General features: G+C 36.4%; 1 protein-coding gene across 7 annotated transcripts in view; it reads right to left on the reverse strand.

Annotated features, from left to right (window-relative positions):
- Positions 1 to 19,648, reverse strand: part of LOC106065364 (diacylglycerol lipase-alpha-like) — a 92,462-nt gene that overhangs the window by 25,169 nt on the left and 47,645 nt on the right. For 5 of the 7 annotated variants that reach the window (XM_056032246.1, XM_056032248.1, XM_056032245.1 and 2 more), the window contains exons 5-6: positions 9,179 to 9,368; positions 1,533 to 1,574 (exon numbers count right to left, since the gene is read on the reverse strand). In XM_056032246.1, coding sequence (XP_055888221.1) covers positions 1,533 to 1,574; positions 9,179 to 9,368 — 232 coding nt within the window. The remainder of the gene's footprint in view (positions 1 to 1,532; positions 1,575 to 9,178; positions 9,369 to 19,648) is intronic. The other 2 variants (XM_056032250.1, XM_056032251.1) reach the window with 1 other exon arrangement.

Raw genomic sequence — 19,648 nt, forward strand, 5'->3', positions numbered from 1 at the left:
AGCACAGCTACTTCCAACAATCATTACACATTCCTTATCTAGTTTTTTTTATTGAAGAGTTACACATCAAAACTACAGTCGGAGTTACTTTTGTAACGCCAATAAAACATTTTTTTTAAACAAATCAAACAGCGAAACACTGCAAATATGAGACATTCTACAACACACACTCTGATATATAATCTGACATCTAAATCTGAAAAGTAAAAACTATGCAAAGTGATCAAATGAAAGTTGTGAAAGATACAGAGGTGTGCTCTCTTTAAATAGTAAATAAAATGCGAATCGATGTACATAGCATATATAAATAAATTCAGAGAGAGAGAGAGCTTGGTAATGACTAAGCCATATGTTATTAGTAAAAGAAGGTTAGTTGTATTGAGCTCACAAGAAAGCGTATATGAAATAGAATGGAAGCGACCATCGTGATTCACTTGAGAATAAACTTTTAAAATAGACTAGCATTGGGGGGAGTAAAGGGTTGCTTCAGTATTAGGATGAAGTGACATCTTACTAATGGTTCATCTGATGAAGTGACATCTTACTAATGGTTCATCTGATGAAGTGACATCTTACTAATGTTTCATCTGATGAAGTGACATCTTACTAATGATTCATCTGATGAAGTGACATCTTACTAATGGTTCATCTGATGAAGTGACATCTTACTAATGGTACATCTGATGAAGTGGCATCTTACTAATGATTCATCTGATGAAGTGACACCTTACTAATGGTTCATCTGAGATACGAAATATAACAGCGTCAGCACTAAAATTAAAAACTACAATCTTATTACTTATTGTCACATAGCCACAAAACAAAAAATGTGGCAAGAAAGTGTTTGCGTTCAGTCGTAGCTGTCTTAAAGACTTAACAGAGATTGTGAGAGACATCATCCCGAATAAGATTGGGAGTTACACATTTGATATCAGTCGCCAGAAAACATCCAAATGCGCCCGACTGCGGACACTTAATTCCAAAACCAAAGCGAGCGGAATACTAGGCCGCAAAAGAAACAAGAGGCGCCGCGAAATTTGACGAAAGACGCCTCCTGTTCTTTAAACTTAGAACCAGTTGAATAGAACACTATATGAGAATAGGTTGTTGCCACCATAGTTTCCCCTCTAATGGACACCCCAGAATTCATAGCATTACAAGATTTCAGCAATAAGTGCTTCAACTATTTGTCTTTGCAATTTCTTCAATTTTTACCATAATCATTATTTTACGTTTATACGTTATTAAATTAACGGTATCGATATGAAAATGTAACTTTTTACAATGACCAGTGCGAGTACAAAAGTTTTTTGTTGAGTTAATGAAACAAAAGATAATACAAAAGCAATAATGCGAAATGAAATAAATAAGCAGTGTGATGTGTGATGTGTTCAGGCAAGCTACAGACTACTAACACCACTGTACACTGCAGAAAAGCCACTCAGTTCTGTTTATAGGAAAGAAGAAATAACATGAAACTAGAAAGCTGATTAGTAAAAACAAAATGAAATTATCAAAATGAAAAAAAATACCTCTGCATTCTTCTATAGAAAAAGTCTCGTATAGTTTTTGATCTGAGAAAAATACAAAGTTAATATTGACAAGGTTTAAAACAAAATAAAAAGCAAACTTAAACTAGGGCTGATTTCTCTGGAAAAGAAACAACAACAACAAAATAGGATTAATGGTTCAAACATAGAACTAGACTAACTAGACTAATAATAATTAGGGAGACGTGTACATATATTATCTGGGTCAGGCTACAAGTTAATGAGCACAGCTCTAGTTCAAGCACACACACGTGATTAGAGTACGCTTACTACTTACTCTAAGCAATGGAACATTAAGCATTTTCAAAAAGTCCAGAATAAGAAAATACAAAGAGAATACATAGAGAAAACAAAGAGAATACAAAGAGAGGTCAATGGAATGCTATAACAAGAAACGACTTAACCGGCATACGTTTAGACTTACTTTCTAGTGTACAAAATGGTATTTTAAAAATTAAATCTATATATTGTTTGAATATAAGCGGATCTTAAAATAAATCAATCATCGAGTCATATGTCTAATTTTGTAGAGCGAGTGCCTCTCTAGAGGCTGTCACTCTCGACTTCACATTTAGTGCAGTAAATGGGTTAGCAATGTAGGCCAACAGAGTTTTGAATTTGAAACAAAATATTTTAAACAAACAAAAAAAAAGCTTATTTAGAATAAACGAAGAACACCGTTGAATTACTGCCATATCTCTCAATATTGCAAATTTATCTCCAATTTTTTGACATGAGACAAAATTTATGAATTCCTATAAATTGATTAACTAATTTCGGAAAATTTCAACTTGAACCGAGAATGGAAACTATAAAACAATCCACTCAGACAGACAGACGGACGGAATGAGGTAATATAAGCTAAGTAATAAAAAAAAAACGCTTTAGATGTTTCACGAAACTTTAAGCTGTGACCTTGACCAGTTGTGTAAAAGAATACTACACTGTCCGGAAGAAAAGAATTTTTAAAGATAGGGTTAGGAATGTTGTGCTTTCTATTATTGGCGTTTTAAAAGACTATAAAAGAAAGACAATTCGGTGGGTGATCTTTGACATTGCCATCTGTCAGTTTTGACTGTCGGTTGACAAACTTCATTATCATTTTTTTATATTCATACGTTTACAGTTTACATCTCTATTTTTTTTTCTCTACATCCAGTTTGAAAGTATCAAAATTAAATGAAGTTTTATTTCTAAAGCTTCAGGTTCCTTAACTATTTGTGTTGTAAAGCAGAACAGTAAAAATTCTAAGACCAAAAAATACACGAACGTAACGTCACAGCGACATCTGAAAGTATTTGTTGTTGTTTTCTTGTGGTTATTTTAACTCTACAGAGTATTAGAAGCTAGCCCTTGCATTCTCCAGAAGTCAGTGTATACCTATGATTTCCCTACAACTTAAAGAAAGTAGATATATTTCAGTTAATAGCTTATGCCTATCAGGGATCTCAGTCATTAAGTTTACCTTGTACTTATAAGGCAGCTGCAGTGATATAGTAGAAATATTTCACTATCTAGTGTACATGTCTCATGTCTCTTATAGTATCTTGTATATCTTGTATAATGTATGTCTAAGATTTAAGTATATTAAGAGAGAGAGAGAGAGAGAGATCTGCACGTTCGTCCTATTGTTACTTGTCTGGAAAGCACACAGTCCAAGCCACTGTTACTATAGAGCACGTCGCTTCATCAGCTTCTCCTATTTCCAGGCGATGTCTCAAGAAAATGCAAAAAGTGAAATCAATACGAGAAACTCAACAGAGCAAATGTCAACTATGAAACTTAATGAATCTCCTTACCAGAGTTTTGTTGTTTTTTTTCCACTATAATCTACGTCGTTTTTTTTTTTTTTTTGTTTTTGTTTGGTGTCGTAAGGGGGTGGGAAGGGAAGGGAGGGAGAGAAGGATGAACATAGAGACACAACTGTTAGACACACACACACAAGTTCAAGCGTTGGATTTGAGTTCATTATATCATCTTTGTGACTTCATTTACGACAGCGACGTTTTAGTCTTGAGTGTGTCGCGTCTTCACCATGCTAGTCTAGCAGTGACAACGTTGTGGGTCTACAACTTTATTTCTATTACCTCTCTATGATTACGACATTCATTTTCATTGTGTTAAGGATTAGCTTCTGCCTCCAACCTTGAAACCTCTCTGAGAAGCTCGAGTAATCACAACCAAAGACTAAATTATTTAAACATTCATCTAACGCAGAACACTCCCTAACTGTTGTATTACTTAATAGTTGGCTAGATGCGTCGAATTTCTCAATATGCTTATTTAGCTACCTCATAAACTTGTAATTGAAAGATAAATATAGAATTATTTTTTTCTTATTAGTTTAGACGTTCACGGCTCTTCTTAACTGCTGACGAAACAGTTAAAACTTAATGAGTTGTCACAGCAGTGTCGCAAAATTATACCGAGAGAGACACAGTAGAGAAACAGAGACACAGTAGAGAAACAGAGACACAGTAGAGAGGCACAGAGAGAGAGAGAGAGGGGGAGGGAGAGAAAGATGGACAGAATGTGGGAAGGTGGTAAAAACAATACAATTCTATATTAACCTTGTAAGATGACCAACAACGTTAAGCACCTTTCAAATGAGATTCTACTAAAATGAAGAAAGCGTGTTCACAACAGGTGGTAATCACTGAAGACAAAGTCTACATTTAGACATTTCTTATTTTCTTTATCACTGTTTAGGCGACTACACATTTATGAAAGTAAAGTTTCCCCTTCAGACCTTGTGATCTACACATGTATGGAAACCCGAAACTAAAAGTTTAGTGCAGGAAATGTTTACCGTTTTGTTCAACGTGTGGCCAGTAATTCAATCTCCAAAACAAAAAACGAATCAATGTATTCAGACGGGAAAATGGCCAAAGTTTCAGCTATTAGATTAACGCTTTAGAGAGCGCACCCTACTGATAATATTACTTCTTAATTACATAGTGTGTCTGTTGTGTCATTACAAGTTGATAGAAGTGTGTCAGTTTTCACGGGGAAATACATTAAGGCCTGTCATTGGAAGAGATTCTATCCAAGGCAAATGACAGAAGAGGAATGGAAAAATATACTCGACAGATCACGTGTGGTGCCCAACAAAGGTCCACCAGACTAAAGGAAGGGTGAAGGTGCGTCTTTTTACTTGTTAGATTATCTACTTGTTGTTTCAGATTAGTTTTGATCACATCAAAAAGTTGACGACTTTTCAATAATGTATTTTGTTATAAAGGAGAAATACTGCAGAGTTATCCTTCATTCGTGTTGCAACTAACACTCCAGTGGCAGTGTGCATGTTTCAAACTTAAACAACTCAACAGTAACAATTTTTTTAAAAAAAAAAAAGGTTACATAGGGGAAAGACATATCTCTCAATACTGTAAGATATATCTCCTCTTTTCTATATCAAATACAATTAATTAAATACAACTATTGTTTTTTTTTTTGTTTGCATATATGTTTCCTGTTTTGTTTGGGACTATAAACAATTGTTGAAAGTTTGGACTCGATCTAAATATTTGAAGTAGGAGACACAGCGTTTAAAAGATATGGTGTACCAGACAGAGTGAGTTGATTGAAGCTGTGTACCAGACAGAGTGAGTTGATTGAAGCTGTGTAACAACAAGACAGTATGCTTCAAGACACTGACATAGTATACACATTTGAGACTCCAAGAAAAGACCTTACTGAGTGAAGACAGGCTACTAGACAAAAGGTGCAAACAGTCCGTTCATCACAGAAGCAAAATGTTTGGCAGATATTCTTCAATGGAACGTTTCAACTACAAACGTCAACAGAGGTCAAGACCTTGGATAACGAGAGACTTGATGTATTGGCTGTTTGCAAGAAAAATACGCAACCGCACTTTTAAAAAATAATAATTCCATTTATGTAAAATACAATAACTTCAAAAATAACCATTTCGGCGCTGATGGCAACATGTGAATTACTTGAGGAGACTTCAGCCTTTAAATTACTCGTTCTGAAAGGTAGAGTTGAAAGTTGGTCTTTTTGAAGTCTGTGAACATTCAGTGTGAACTAAGTATTGATCGCCAAGTCTAACCACTATGGTCAGTGACAGCCAGTCGTGTCTATTCTTTCACAGTAGTTAGTTGCACAAAATTCCTAGCGGTAAAATGTAGTCACATAAAAGTGTCATGTTTAATTAACACCGAATGAGCAACACTGGCCAATAGGTGTCCAAGCAGTTAGAATGTACGTTATTTATTATCTTATAGAATAACGACCTTACTTCAAAATGAAAATAATTGCGTCCTACACATTTCAGATGTCAATCTAGTCATTCATGTTAGTCAGTGACTCTGCTAGGGAAGAAGGAGCACTTGTACAAATGATTCCTAGCATTTGGAATAAGAAAATGTGTCTTTATATACGTGTCTTTCTGAATATTGTATTGGGTTTTTCTTTCTATTTCTAAATTATGGTTCGGTGTTTTATGTATTATTGCTACTTGACTTCTTATTCTTCTGTCCTGAAGTGTCTCTAAATTTAGTGAGTTTACTAAAGGCATTATTAAATGTGCTTGTAAATATTTGTTTATTATGAATCTCCTGCTCTATTTTTCGTTTGTTCTAGTTTCTTTATGTTGTTGGTTGTTGTTTTTTTTTAAGAGTAGATGGCCCCAATTAGAGGGTGCAAATTCTTATATTTGCCTAACTAAGTTTTTATTTTCCTGTTTAATTTGACGAAATATATCACATTGTTTAAGTTAGGAGTAATCACACCAAGATCATAGGAACTTAATCTAGTCTTGCATTAGTTCAGGAACAAAAGTCAGATTATTTGCAGACGATTGCATAATATATAGAACAATAAAAACAACAAAAGATACAGAAATTTTACAAAGAGAATTAGATGAATTACAGAAATATGAATCACACAGAAAAATGTCAGTTATTAAGATTAACGAAAAAACTAAAACAAATTAATTCCACCTAGGTGTTATAATAAATTAAAAAGTGTCCCCATATTGATGAAACTAAAAAAAAATTAACAAAGCATTAGGATTTATTAAAAGAAATTTCTATAAATCAAATAAGAACATAAAACTAAAATGTTATTTAATATTGGTTAGGCCAATAATAGAATATGCATCCTCCGTTTGGGACCCCTCAACTCAAGAAAACATTAATAAACTGGAACAGACACAAAATAGAGCAGTGAGATTCATAACAAACGAATATTCACATTTGACTTGAGTAACACCTTTAGTAAAATCACTAAATTTAGAAAGCCTTCAGGACAGAAGACTCAAAGAAAAGTAGCAATTATACTTAAAACACTGAACCATAATCTTCAAATACAAAAACAAAATTTAATAAAATACTCAGAAAGACACAAAAATAAAGGCACATACCTCGTTCCATATGCTAGGACAAATTTGTACAAATCAAATGCTCCTTATTCCCTAGCGCTATTAGAGCATGGAATGGGTTGCCTGAGCTAGCCAGGAAAACCAGTGACTTGGCAGAATTTATGTAATATGCATGACTAAATGTATGACGCGTATGACGTAATCATCTTCTTTTTTGAAGTAACGTCTGTATTATTGTCACATCATTGTTTAATAACCAGTGACATGAATATAGTTGGGAAGTACGGAGCACACTTAATATTCGTGTTTCACGGTTGCATTGTGGGTAAGAAATCTCGTTTTGGGAGGTGACCACATGGTTAAAAGTCAGTAGTCGCCATGTTCTTAAACTGTATGGATGTCTAACGTAGTTGGTTCAATAAAATCAGTTGTGTACTTAGAATACTTCATTGGACTTGTGAAACACAATATGTATTGCTTTATGGCGGAATTGGCCAGTTTGAGGTGTATTTTACTTTACAGTCAATAAAGTAAATGTCTGCTATTTGAAGACTTCGTTGATTAAATATACCTGCATTCGGAAATACCCGAAGTCGTCTAGTCTGTTCAAGATTAATATTTTCTCGTTCTCTAGCCAAATTTAAATATATTTGTTGTTGTTTTTTTACTTTGAAAAATAATAACGAACATATTAGAGTTCTCCCAGCGATATAATGTCAACTGTCAAAATCGATCGAGCTGTTTTCGAGATCCGTGTCCAGGTTTTTTCCCACCCAGAAGGTTCCATGAAAGTATGAGTTGAATAGAGGTATTGTAAAAGAATTTGTGAAATTAGAAACACCACGCAGGTTTCTATTTGAGATTCGTCTAGTCAAGACAACAGCTTGCAAACACTATTCAATAGTTTCATTAAATGGCGGCAAAACTATACATGGCTAGCTATATGGTGTATCGGGTGTGCAGAACAAAGGAAACGTTCATAAACTTTATATTATACACTTTATATATATATATATATATATATATATATATATATATATATATATATATATATATATATATATATATATATATATATATGATCATTTTTCATGCACTTTTTTTAGCACTGCATAATCTTGTTTTCTAAGCCCTTCTGATTGTAGCTCAATATCATTTCACTACAGAGACAGTAGGCTGTTAGACTTTCACTCTAGCGCAGCGGTTCTCAACCTTTTATGCTCGGCGACCCCTTTTCACAATCCCCCCACTCTTCCGCGACCCCTGCGCACACACACACACATACAGCAATAGAAGAATAGACAATAACAATCCTTATTTTCGATGGTCTTAGGCGACCCCTGGCAAATCGCCAATCGACCCCCAACGGGGTCGCCACCCGCAGGTTGAGAACCCCTGCTCTAGGGCTTCAAACTTATGAAAACAAAAAAAAAAGGGAACTAACGAGGTAATAAAGGAGAGTTACTACAACTGCCACTGCCAGGGTTAAAATAAGAGCGTCCCTGACAACGTCAAGTTTATTGTGGAAATCTCCACTTAAAAAGGTAGGTAACCTAGCAGACGAGGAGTGGAGTCCGTTGCATTAACATTGTTAGTTTGGCTCAACTGATTTATCGATGTGATTCAGTGTTGTCATACTAACTACAGCGTCTGGTGATTGTGACGGCATTTGGGTATCAAGGATTGGCCTCCTTAGTCACATGAGAAGGTTGCAAAAGGGTAAAATTATTATCAGAAGAAAAAAAAATGACAGAGACAGAGAGACACAGAGAGAGAGAGAGAGAGTGAGTGAGATTCTAACTGCTGTGATTGTTCTTGTTGGATATATTAATTAAATGATTCAGAATTGTCTGTTTCGTATTGTTTATGGGAAAACAAAAGGATCCGCTGAAATACGATATAACCCCCAGAAGATCTACCCAGTCCACTAGAGACACAATGTTACTTCTCATCGACATGTCTGCGTCACTCATGGGCAAGACGAGTTTGGACAGTACTAGTTGAAACTATATTTCTAAGCACAGTGGTCGAGAGCAGTATTTCCCACACTTTTTTCTAATGGAAAACTTTGCACATTCTGATTATTTAGCGAAACACTTTGATTATTTTTTAGAGAGATTAAGTCACGTGGTAATTATTCCAGCAGTTCTTGGAACACCTATTCAGGCCTAGCGGAACACCAGGGTTCAGCTAAACACTGTTTGGGAAGCACTGGTCTAGAGGGCATAAGGCAAGACTAACATCAACATTACAGCACGAAGATGGCTCCCTAAGATTGTCTTACCTTTGTCTCCAATTTCTCCTGCTCCCAGACTGCCTTTTGTTCTGTCCCCTGCGGCGGTCCGTGTTTCTTCGCTCCTTCATGCTGTCTTGAAATTTTTTCATCTTCACCCACTTCCTGCCAGCCGAGTCGAAAGAACACCACATGGAGATGACTAGTAGAAGTATCAGTAACCAATCGCAGATCATGACTCCTGAAAAACGAAACACAAAGATTCCCAATCAAAAAAAACAATAGGTCTATATAAAGGTGTAGGTTTACATGAACCAATGCGTACACGTTTGCAATCTTTGCTAGCTATGAGGACCGCCCACATCCACAAGACTAAATAAACTACTCATATTGCCCCGAGTTATCAGATTGTATGTCAACACTGCAGTATTTAAAGTAAATGTGATTTCTCACAGACTGCATCTTTTAGATCAAAATGATAAATGTTCTCTACAGACTCTGCATCCTTTAGATCAAATCATTTGACTTTGTTAAATGTTCTCTACAGACTCTGCATCCCTCTGCATCCTTTAGATCAAATCATTTGACTTTGTTAAATGTTCTCTACAGACTCTGCATCCTTTAGATCAAATCATTTGACTTTGTTAAATGTTCTCTACAGATTCTGCATCCCTCTGCATCCTTTAGATCAAATTATTTGACTTTGTTAAATGTTCTCTACAGACTCTGCATCCCTCTGCATCCTTTAGATCAAATCATTTGACTTTGTTAAATGTTCTCTACAGACTCTGCATCCTTTAGATCAAATCATTTGACTTTGTTAAATGTTCTCTACAGATTCTGCATCCCTCTGCATCCTTTAGATCAAATTATTTGACTTTGTTAAATGTTCTCTACAGACTCTGCATCCCTCTGCATCCTTTAGATCAAATCATTTGACTTTGTTAAATGTTCTCTACAGACTCTGCATCCTTTAGATCAAATTATTTGACTTTGTTAAATGTTCTCTACAGACTCTGCATCCCTCTGCATCCTTTAGATCAAATCATTTGACTTTGTTAAATGTTCTCTACAGACTCTGCATCCTTTAGATCAAATCATTTGACTTTGTTAAATGTTCTCTACAGATTCTGCATCCCTCTGCATCCTTTAGATCAAATTATTTGACTTTGTTAAATGTTCTCTACAGATTCTGCATCCCTCTGCATCCTTTAGATCAAATTATTTGACTTTGTTAAATGTTCTCTACAGACTCTGCATCCCTCTGCATCCTTTAGATCAAATCATTTGACTTTGTTAAATGTTCTCTACAGACTCTGCATCCTTTAGATCAAATCATTTGACTTTGTTAAATGTTCTCTACAGATTCTGCATCCCTCTGCATCCTTTAGATCAAATTATTTGACTTTGTTAAATGTTCTCTACAGACTCTGCATCCCTCTGCATCCTTTAGATCAAATCATTTGACTTTGTTAAATGTTCTCTACAGACTCTGCATCCTTTAGATCAAATTATTTGACTTTGTTAAATGTTCTCTACAGACTCTGCATCCCTCTGCATCCTTTAGATCAAATCATTTGACTTTGTTAAATGTTCTCTACAGACTCTGCATCCTTTAGATCAAATTATTTGACTTTGTTAAATGTTCTCTACAGACTCTGCATCCTTTAGATCAAATCATTTGACTTTGTTAAATGTTCTCTACAGACTCTGCTCCTTTAGATCAAATCATTTGACTTTGTTAAATGTTCTCTACAGATTCTGCTCTTTTAAGTACAGGTCGTCAAGTTCGTTAAAGGAAAGGATCAGATTTACATAATATACTTATCAAACCCTATTTGACCTTATGAAATATTATACTATCATTGGTAAACTCAGGTCAACGATCACATTTTAAAGTAATTAAAACAATGACATTTTGTGGTTGTTAAAACCTCAGAACCAGAACCGCACACTATTTCATCAAATTTTAATAAATATTTACATACAAACAAAAAAAAACCCAACTCCACTACTACAAACTAATGCCGTTAATAGTCGGCTAGGCCAAAATGAGGGCACACGGTGGAAGCTGCTCATTATCTAATTATGTTTGCCGTAAGGAAATGGTAACGCTGGCAATGGGCCAACAACTTTCTTCAGCACAGAGTTAGCCTCATTACAGTTACCATGTGGAGCGAGTGAAATGGCCGAGTGCATGCAAATATTCTTTGATGGGAATAGGAAGTGGAAAGTCACCATGGCACACAGGTAGCCTAATACTCGCCTGGCCACTCAGACCAATTTAGAATGAAAGGCATTGACCATTTTGAGAAGCTATTAGTTAACCAACGTTTCCTGAATCGGCGAATGTTTTACGTAAACAGAACCTTGTACGAGCTAACTCTTACACCAGGGTTTCTGAAAAGCAAAGGTATACGCTACAATTTGTAAACTAGTCAAATGTTGTAAAATCAATTCCTACTTTTGGCCCAATAATATAGATCTAGTTAGCTAAACATTTATAATAATTTTGTAAAAATTCTAAATAATATAGATATATGATAAATAGTGGCTGAGTGATAAATCGTTTGGTCTACGAACCGAGGAATCTCGGTTTCGAGTCCCGGTAAAGGCTGGGATTTTGAATTTCGTGATTTTTAGGGCTTCCCTGAGTCCAGCCAACTCTAATGGGTAGCTAACACTGTTCGGGAAAGTGCATACTGTTGTTTGCTGGTCACAAGACACTCTAGTTATTCGTCTGCTATAGAACCAGATAGACTCTACATCATCTGTCCCCATGGATCGCTAGGTCGAAAATGGGAACTTTACAATCTACTTATATAAATCTCACAACACATTAGTGGCAAGAATAAAAGATTATTTCCCTTGCATTTTCACTTTTCCTTTTAATGAGATGGGAACCAGAGAATTAGGTGCATACTTTGACAGCAGGAATATAGCAATGTTTATTCACTGAGTTATTCTTATTTCATTACATTACATTGCTGTTGTTGTGTTAATGTAATTTTCCTATTGGAAGAGGGAAGACAAACTAGGTCAGCCGCTTGTCGCTAGGTATTGAAACACTACGTAATGTACAAGTAACACACAAAACACGCGAGGATAAATGATATCAACATTTTTAAACGTAATTAATGACAGCAACTCAAGACCATTGCTTGCCAAGTCAATAATGACGAACTTCAAAATCTCTAGTTAGGAAAGCCTCTGTTCATTATGTGTGTGTTAAGTAACTTGTCAATAGACACGATGTGTCTAGAGCGAAAAGTTGCTGGAGCCGCTTTGAACTGGATTCAGAGTCTGGTCAATATTATGTTATAAGAACAAACGTTGAAGAGTTTTAATGGCTTAAACTTGACAACACACACAATAAAAAGAGCGTCTGTTATTGGTATATACATTATGTCAGTTGAAGAACCAGGCCGCACTACAAACAGCGATGTCATTGTGAACGCAGGTATGGACAGTATAGAGGGACTTCTTATGGTCCGACGGTTACGCTGGGCAGGGCACGTATCCAGTATGGGGGAGGAACGTATGCCAAAAGCATTCTTTTTTAGAAAGATGAAAGGTGGTAGACGTAGCAGAGGTTCTCTAAGGAAACGCTTTAAAGACCAGCTTAGGCGACAGTTGGAGGTCACTTACAAAGGCCGCGGGATACACATTGGAGTCCTAAAGAAAAATCTACAAACGTAGACGGCGAAATAAAACTCTAAATCGACCACCTGCGTTCAATGGTTATGCCTGCGCTAGATGTGGCAAAATATGTAGGCCTCAGCTGGGGCTTCGTAGCCACGGGAAATACTGCATTCCTCACTCATCTTCGAACTCGAAGACAAGCCTTATTAAGTCAGTTGTGCCAAACATTTTGCAGCCTTGGGGCCACTTCCAGACGAACGTGTCACGGGCACGCATGACCTGAATGCAATCGTCCTTTACGTTGGAGCCAAGTATCTGCGGCTTCATTATGTAATATTTACACAAGATGTGCATATACTGCCTCATGGCTCGGATATCGCCCGCGGGTAGTAGGTTTGGTCACACTGGCGTATGTAGTTCTATAGAAACTATACACAAATGTAAGCTATCCCGTGAATCCGTGTGGGTGGGTAGGTAGCATTGGATGGCGCCCTCATAGTGCATTTGGGAAGGGGGGGGGGGTGGAAAAACAACAAAACTTACTTTAAACATCTTGTGTTCGGAGAATAGACATAGTGCAAACTAAATGGAAAGATGTCTCGTCAAAATAGATTCAAGACGTTGTGTTTATAAGGTTAATGTTGTTTTTAGCGGCCCCCGAAAGGTGAAAAACAACTCGCTATTAGTTTTGTGTGGTCCTTTCGGTTTCTAAAATTAAGTAAAGCATTTGTCTGTTGTTTCTTTTTCAATGAAATGCTATTTCAATACAATTTCTCTTTTCTCAGAGCTATATATATAAAGGAGCCATTGTATTTTGTTACAAAGTATATTTGTTCCTTTTCATCATTCACTATTATGTAACAAGATGTAGATCTAAATGTAACTTCCAATGTCGTTTTGACACGGTTACTTGAAACAATAGTGCAAAAATAGCGTGTACGTATTTATGATGTGCACAAAAAGTGCCGGATTTAGTAAGTGAAGGTCTTGGGAAGAGTTTTGGGTTGATGTCTCTACCTTCTTCAAACTTAATATTAACAGAACTAGAAGGATATCACAATGTAAAGAAAGGAAGACAGTACTGCAACATTTAATCTCATTCTCCTTATTTACTTAGGATTAAATTGTGTGTTTTTTCTAAACAATCAAGTTTTTCAAATGTGGTGTCCCAGGGTGAGCTATACAACATGTGTGTTATAACAGAAATCTTGATTATCTGCAGTAGATCTCTTTGATCAAACCAGGGAGCCAGTGACGATCATGGCATGTTTATGTTTATATAGCTACTTGAAACACATACAAGCTTGTTCATTTAAGGTTGCGCCTGAGTTATTCATGCAGGTCTTATCTTCTTATCTTATATATTACAGACGTTACTTCAAAAAAAGAAAATTACGTCCTACGTGTGTCAATCCAGTCATGGATGTTAATCAATGATTTAAACTCTGCTAAGTCGTTGGTTTTCCTGGCTGATTCAGGCAACCCATTCCATTCTCTAATGGCACTAAGGAAGATCACTTATATAAATAAGTTCTAGCGTATGGAATAAGAAATGTGCCTCTATCTTTGTATCTTAAGTAACAACATCAAGTTATAAAGTTACAAGACGGCTTGCTATCCATAACCGAATGGAATAAAGAGTCGATAATTTTATAATACAACTCTCAGTCTTTGTACTCCAAACAGATGTAAGGTAGTTTGAACACTTTCGAAATAGCCATTTCTATATTCATATATCGGTATGTGTTAATGTGTGTTTGTACTAATATGTGTGTGCGCGCGGGCTAATTTGTGTGTATGTAGCTAGTTGAGTGCCACGATGTTTGCTCACTGTACATAACAGTTCAAACTGGCAGGGCCCCTTTGACATGAACATCGGTCCTAGGTCACCTTGCTCCTGTCAAGCGTCAGAGGATTAAAGGCCGAAATGCAAATACAACGCGAACATTAAAGCCTAAACCAAACTAAATCAACCCCTCCCCCTCCCCCTCCAATGTTAGGTTTGTGAGGACAACTTATCAATAAAAATGTGTTAGACATTCTAACGGTCTGACCAGCCTTCCATTCAAATTATTTTTCTTACTAATCAGAAACAAACATTTTTGGCACTGCCAAAGTTCCACAACTCTTGTATTCTGTCAGCAGTTATTGTGTAGACTAACTATGGATGTTACTGGAGATTTTCAAACAAGGCGCAGAACTAAAGATATTTCGTTCTGTCAGTGTCTCCGATGTATGGAAAATTGTTTTGATACGCTGCGTATTGTTAGACACACAATTGCAAGATCAAGGCCTGTCATAGTATTAATAATGAATAGTTATTTTTTGTTAACACTGGAAAATCTCATTTCTTAGCTCTAGTGCTTCAAATCCAAAGTTTTTGTATCATTTAGTTGGGGCTATGATCTTTAACTACCCAGTCCGGGAGTGTGTTTAGCGATTTCCAACCCTCTCTATTAATCTTCATCTTTTCATTTCCATACGTAGTTACCTTCTCTTGACCAAAGTTTTCAGTAATATCTTTCCCTTCCTGTCCTGAAGTTTCTGTGTTCTATTGATTAAATCATGTAAACTGATCTGAAAACTAAATGATGAGATTACTGTTTTTTTGTTTGTTTGTTTGTTTGTTGTTTTTATTTCCCTGGAAAATCTCCACAAATAAAAATAAATAAACACGACATAATAATAATAATGGCCATGTCTTTGATTCCGAAGATTAAGGATGAGTGAGGTGTTTCACATGGCCACGTAGACCCTGTTGCGACCTGCATATTTTTTCACATCTGATACAGGCAAAGCCGTAGTCCGGGGGAAATAGATTGTTGGGGGGGGGGGTCTATGTAAGTTTTCATAATATCTTCTGCCGAGACCAATCGTCATAGAAGGTCTCAACATCTGCGACGTTGCCATCTGTGGGCAGGGGAGACCAATAGCTCGTTGCCAGGTCGTACAGAGCTGTGAAGTGGGAGGGAGCTATTGGCCTAAACCGCCTACAAGTTGCGACGTTGCAGGTTAGTGTTACAGGCCGTATAAGACGGTAGGTCTCGGTTCTGCGCCTGCCTTTTTCAAAAGCTTTTCTTTGGGTCTCAAATTTGTCATGCGGCCTTCGTGAGAGCTCTCCAACTGTCTCTATCAGAGGCCATCTGTGACAGCTACTTTCCTCTATGCCTAAGTTTACCTTTACAGAGCTTACGGGGGCACCTCTGTTACACTGTGATCATTTAAGCTGCCCCCCCCCCAAAAAAAAAAAAGATCGCCTTAGGCATACAGTCGTCCCCCATGCGGGACCCAGATCAGCTGTCGAATGGTCAGTAGTGCTTCTATACTGCCCACACTAGCCCCAGCAGAACATGATACAAAAACCAGTATCAACCAAGCAACGGTTCTCAACGCTATTTCGGACTCTCCCTTACAAACAGATAATAGAACACTACGGTACAAAGGTACACATTTGTACATCATTAGTTTCAGCAGTAAAAAAAAAAATTCCAAACTCCGTTAATTTTTTACTCAAATGAAAGTTGGCATTCTTTGTTTAAAAAAAAAAAAAAGTATTCTGAATTGTAAAAAAAAATTCAGCATGTAACGTAGAAAGATGTGTTGAAAATGTACTCGTTAAGTGATTGAACTCTGAAGTTCATACAATGATATAATGAAGGGAAATTTAAACAAGAATGAATATATGTTGAAAAGGTTTTTCTTCTGACCAAGTAACTGCGTTGATAATAGATCATACAATAAATTCGTGGCATAGTCACTAAAGATGACCTTGTAATGAAAATCTTTCATAGTCACTAAAATAACCTTTTATTGAAAATCTTTCATAGTCACTAAGATAACCTTTTATTGAACATCTTTCATAGTCACTAAAATAACCTTTTATTGAACATCTTTCATAGTCACTAAAATAACCTTGTAATGAAAATCTTTCACAAGTTTCTATTTAAATATGAAGACTACGTGAGAAATACACAAGCTATACAATTATATCGATTGTTTGTATTGATTCTCTTAGTAGGCTACATCCTTCAACTCTTACAAATACATATATGACTACAGTAGGCGTCTGATTGCTCACAAAAGTAATTAGTCCACAAAACAGTGCCTGCCTTTCAATTAAGCTACATCTGCGTAACGTATTTTCTTTTAACTAAATGTAGCAACTACCAGAACCTTTTTTTTTTCCCATGCGTAACCTCACAGCACACACACACGTGCGCAACCAGCACGCGCGCACTTAGTAAGATAGCGGGCAAGATTACACTCCAAAGCGTTCAGAGAACCACCAGTGGTTTTTACCCGTGAGCTGCCTGTGGTTTTTACCCGTGAGCTGCCTGTGGTTTTTACCCGTGAGCTGCCTGTGGTTTTTACCCGTGAGCTGCCTGTGGTTTTTACCCGTGAGCTGCCTGTGGTTTTTACCCGTGAGCTGCCTGTGGTTTTTACCCGTGAGCTGCCTGTGGTTTTTACCCGTGAGCTGCTAAAAAGAATTCCTGACCAAGAACAATTTGGCTTCTGTGAATCGCAGATAAGAGAACGGTGCATATCTTGTATTGTGTACAACTGAAAAGAAGAAAATAACATTAACCCTCTCTCTTCTCTTTCACAATCTTGTATTTTATTTAGTTTTGATTAACCCCACAACCTAAAACCAAATCGATATTGGTATTCCCCACCTAGGAAAGACTTAGTTCCGTTCCTGTCATTGTGGTCATTCATCAAAATAACGGAATTTTCTTGAAAGAACGATCTCGCATAAGCTGCTGGGTAATTTTAAGATGTTTTTTTTTTTTTCGATAAGGAAAAAACAACAACTTAGAATTATGTTTTAAACACTAGATCTCTACAAATAGTGCTAGATAATAGTAAACTAAACTGGTGATGTTTGTAACCTTAATAAAAATTGATTATTAGTTCTCTATAAAGAGATATTCTTGAAATTTGATATTTTTAGATACACAGATTTTTAGATTATTTAGATCTATATTTTTATATTCATTGTGTCCACACTGAAGTGCCATTCAATAAGCGAGTCGAGAGGCTAAGTGCGCTTGAACTTGGCTTGGCTTGGCTACCTATGAAGGGCGCTCGAGGTTCGACACCCGACTCGGACAGAGTTATGTTTACTGAGCGCCTGAAGGCAGCACGGAAAAACCCCTAGATACCCCTTCTTCCCCACTGTCCACAACTGAGATTGGACCAAAGCGCTCTGAGCATGAAAGTAGCGCTATATAAAAGTCATAATTTAATTTAAATTTTTTAATTTACTTTCGTCAGACAATGGTATTTTCTTAGACTCATATATGGCCGGACAACAATTGTGCATGTATTTAAGACGAAGAAATCGGCTAATATAAATCTGAAATTAATCCTTCATGTTGTAGAGATTATAGCGGGCGTAAGTTTGGGAAAGCTGCAACTTGTTTGGGCTCCACACGAAAAGAGGTTTTATGAATTTAATTTCACCCATCGCTTGTATCGTGTCATCAAAATAGATACAGCTGTATGTGGCCTTTTTGCATCATTTTTTTTAACTGAGTGTGTGCGTGTGCGTGTATATATATATATATATATATATATATATATATATATATATATATATAGATATAGATAGATAGATAGATAGATAGATAGATAGATAGATAGATAGATAGATAGATAGATAGATAGATAGATAGATAGATAGATAGATAGATAGATAGATAGATAGATAGATAGATAGATAGATAGATAGACAGACAGACAGACAGACAGACAGACAGACATACAGACAAACAGACAGACAGATAGATAGATAGATAGATAGATAGATAGATAGATAGATAGATAGATAGATAGATAGATAGATAGATAGATAGATAGATAGATAGATAGATAGATAGATAGATAGATAGATAGATAGATAGACAGACAGACAGATAGATAGATAGATAGATAGATAGATAGATAGATAGATAGATAGATAGATAGATAGATAGATAGATAGATAGATAGATAGATAGATAGATAGATAGATAGATCACTTTTACTTTTAAACAACACTAACTCTCTTCAAATACTCTTTAAAAAATCAATAATTAGATGACCAAAATAGAAGAGTTTCAAATGTTTGTGTCTGCATTGTAAGTGACAGCGCCTTCATGCGTCCATGCTCACTGTGTCCTTTCACACTCCGAGGCACTAAGTCTACGGTCAACGTTTCATGGGAGCGAATGTTTGGCGTGGCCGTTGTGCATCGCTAGTGAGCGCATTTCTGACCAAACATTCTAGGCCAGGCGCTCGCACGGAGTGACTTAATCAAAATCAATACGCGAAGTTAGCATCGCCCCCCCCACTCCATGCGTGAGCCCTACTGTGTTGACATTGCTGGATCGACAGGACTGGTCAAGTGGCCCGAAAACTAGAGCAAGGATAGCTACAGACTGGGTGTTTATTACAATAAGAGAGAGTTAACAGTCAGCACTTCTGCTGTGCCAATGAAAGGTGAACTACTCGAAATCAAGAGGGGGGGGGATTCAAAATATAAAGGAATGGCAATTACAGATCTGTATTCCAGTGTGAGTTGATTTGGCAAACTTTGGCATCTTTCTGCTACAGTTTCTAATGCAACAATGGAATAATCAAAGGAAGAAAAAAAATTACTGCGTGCTGTGACATGGCTCTGACATATAAGCTGGAAAAATTGTGTTTTTTTTTTTTGGACCAGGAATGTAAAAAAAAAAAAAGACAGGCCTAGAAATATTAGAACTTTAAATATAATAATTAACGTGGCTATTTGTGTGACACTAGAAGACGCTCCATGAGGTACAGTGCACATTTTCGTGGCTACATAACATATAGATTATAAAATGAATGCTCCGTAACATTGTATACAATACATTT

This window comes from Biomphalaria glabrata, chromosome 6, assembly GCF_947242115.1.
Source record: "Biomphalaria glabrata chromosome 6, xgBioGlab47.1, whole genome shotgun sequence".
Lineage (NCBI taxonomy): Eukaryota > Metazoa > Mollusca > Gastropoda > Planorbidae > Biomphalaria > Biomphalaria glabrata.